Here is a 3,254-nt window from a genome sequence, read left to right on the forward strand (position 1 = left end):
GTAACAGTCGTAAGTCGTTACTCGCACGTACAAGACAGGCCATCTTGTCGTGCCCACGATCTCAAATAAAGTATATCTCTTTACTTATACAAGTGTAGTATCATTACCGCCTTAGCCGAGAAACAAGCCTGCGGCAATAGAAGAATTGTGGCACTTCAGCCGAGGCTTCTGAAATATATAATAGCCCACAATTGGTGACCCCGACGTGATTGCGCATCCGCGCCTTTCACGCTCGCATCGGCGGCTACTGAGATCGGCGACTCGACCCAGGTCACCCTCAGCTTCCTGGGGCGGACCTGCAGCACTCAAGAGGACCTAGACCACGCCCTGCAAGATACGAGGATCTTCGGACGGCCCAATTTTTGGCGTCAACGACGCCGGGCGAGTCCATTCCCGGGCCTTCCCGAAACTTCGGGCGAGTCCACTGTCGACAAGTGAACATCGACGGAGGCCATTTTGGTGACGCAAGAAGATCGGCCGTTTTCCGCGCCCGGACTCAAGTCATCGGGATCTCATCCTGAGGTATTCCCGGCGACACGGCCGTCAAACTCGAGGCGCACGTTCAGGCCCGCGCACGTGTCATTCCTGCGGACGCGCATCCCGCGCAGTCATCCCGGCGGACGCTCACGCGCACACCGAACCCTACCGGCGGGCCCGCATCCCGCGCAGCCACCCCGGCGGACATCTTCGCGCCAACGCAGTCATCCCGGCGGGCGCGCATTCCGCGCAACCATTCCGGCGGCAGCGAACGGGACCATACCGACAGCGCGCGGGACCATACCGAAGCGCACGAGGACCATATCTACGGGACGCATTGCGCAATCAGCCCCTGGCGCGCGCGCACGCAACGCAGGCATCGAGGTACGCCCCTGGCAGCGCATCCAGCAGGTACCGCCGTCCGGCGGAACGCAGGACAGCGCAGTTAACCTCCTCTCGCCGACGTCTCGAGTCCGAGCTCTACCTCCTTCGAGGGACGACGCCTCGTCAAGAACTTCGAGACCGTTGAGGCATATGTTTTGCCTCGTCCTGGTATTTCTCCTCAGTTTTTGTCATTCTTTTCATTTTTTCTCGGATCCCGATACGCGTCTCATAATTTCAATATGCCCGACGACGCGCGCATAGAATCCTACCGGGTGCCGAAAATTCCGCCCTTCTGGCATCAGGCCCCGGAAGCATGGTTCGTTCAAATCGAAGCCTCGTTTCGAACGGCGGGTATTACGGTAGATCGTACCAAAGCCGATTGCCTGCTTACCGACATCGACGCGGAGACAATCGCTCATGTCTTAGATTTAGTCACGGCGGACCCACCGCCGGAAAATCTGTACAAGCTGCTCAGAGACCGGATTCTCGCGACGTTCGCGGTCTCACCTGAGGCCCGCTTACGGCAGTTATTAAAAGGTCAGGTTCTGGGGGACCGGAGACCCTCGCATTTGTTAAGTCACATGAATCAGCTCAACGGCGGGCAATGCAGCCCTGCCGTATTAAGATCTCTCTTTATTGAGTTGTTGCCTGACACGCATAAAGCCATTTTGGTTGCGACTAATGAACCTGACCTGCAAAAATTAGCAGAAATCGCGGATAAACTTGCGGACATTAACGGTCTCAGTTCCGCAGTCGCCGTTGTCGCGCCGACCAAAGAATCCCAAGGCGCTCGCCCTAAAGCTCCTTTGAGCACTGACGAGCGGATCGATAAGCTCACCAAGCAAATCCAGTCTCTGAGCACCTCGGTCGCAAAATTGCGCCGAGACAGATCTACCTCCCGTAATAATAAGCGTGGTGATGAGGCAGCTAAGTCTGATGTTAAGACAGGCTACTGTTTCATTCACCGTAAATACGGAAAAAAAGCCACGTCCTGCCGCAAGCCTTGCTCGTGGAAAGAGGACGCGGCGGAAAACTAATTCGCTCTCCCCGCGAAGAGACGGTCGGGGATGTCGGGCACAATCAAAGCCGTCTTCACGTTTTTGATCGGATCACCGGTCAACGGTTTTTGGTAGATACGGGCGCGGAGATCTCTCTACTTCCAGCGTCCTTACGCGATAGGAACACGCCCTCAGAGTTTAAACTTTTTGCAGCGAACAATACTTTAATAGATACGTTCGACGAGCGTCGTCTTACTTTAGATCTAGGCTTGCGGCGTTCTATCACGTGGAATTTTCGCGTAGCGAACGTGCCCTTTGCGATCCTCGGTGCATACGTGTTGACACATCACAAATTAATTTTCAACCTGCACAAGCGTCGTCTGGTCGACAGTGTTACTTCTTTGTCATCGTCCGGACAGATTCTGACAGTACCGGAAATTAAAATTTCGGTAGTCAATAACGACAATAAATTTGCGGACATCCTTTCGGGATTCCCCGAGGTTACCGGTCGCGGTCAGGCGCTTTCGCCCGCCGCATGTGCTATCGAACATCACATTTCGACTAATGGTCCTCCCGTCGCTGAGAGGCCACGCCCGGCTACCCCCCGATAGGTTAAAGGCAGCGAAGGCTGAAATTAAAAGGCTGTCTGAATTAGGCATCTGTAGGCCGTCCAGCAGTCCTTGGACTAGTCCAATCCACCTCGTCCGCAAGGGTAACGGTGACTGGCGGTTGTACGGTGATTACCGTCGCTTAAATGCCGTCACAATACCGGATAAATATCCGATACCGTACCTACACGATTTTACCTCAAATTTGTTAGGTAAGTCGATCTTTTCTTCCCTTGATCTCTTCAAGGCCTATCACCAGATTCCAATGGCAAAAGGAGACATACCGAAGACGGCTGTCATAACGCCGTTCGGTTTATTCGAATTCGTCTCCATGACATTCGGTCTGCGGAATGCCGCTCAGACTTTTCAGTGGTACATTCACCACGCCCTACGGGATCTCGATTTTGCATTTGCTTATATAGATGATATTCTTATTGCGTCCTCTTCTATGGAGGAGCCATAGAACTTATAAACATGGAAGGGGAATAGCATATACTCTCCGTGAGCTGAAACTGAGTCCAACATCTGTGTGACAAGGATAGCATAGAAGATGACTTTGGTCCGTTATGCGCATGCGTTAAATCGTTGCGCATGCGTTATTGTAATCTCGTTTTGGCCGCGCATGCGTTATTGTAATCTCGTTTTGGCCGCGCATGCGTATTTCGAGGAAAAGTCATAGAACGAGACAGAATTCTAGTTTCTTCTGTCTCACTTCTTGGCTTCACTTGTGCCGATCCGTTTCCCCTTCCATGTTTATAAGTTCTATGGGAGGAGCACAGGAAACATC

At 53.0% G+C, this 3,254-nt stretch overlaps 1 protein-coding gene across 1 annotated transcript; it reads left to right on the top strand.

The window, feature by feature from the left end:
- The first annotated feature begins 1,100 nt into the window (after positions 1 to 1,100).
- On the top strand, positions 1,101 to 1,898 carry LOC105557005. Its single transcript, XM_012004129.1, has one exon. It carries the CDS (start codon positions 1,101 to 1,103, stop codon positions 1,896 to 1,898), a length of 798 nt encoding a protein of 265 aa, XP_011859519.1.
- The last annotated feature ends 1,356 nt before the right edge of the window (positions 1,899 to 3,254 follow it).

Source organism: Vollenhovia emeryi, unplaced genomic scaffold (assembly GCF_000949405.1).
Source record: "Vollenhovia emeryi isolate VEMERY1.0 unplaced genomic scaffold, V.emery_V1.0 DF939656.1, whole genome shotgun sequence".
Taxonomy (NCBI): Eukaryota; Metazoa; Arthropoda; class Insecta; order Hymenoptera; family Formicidae; genus Vollenhovia; species Vollenhovia emeryi.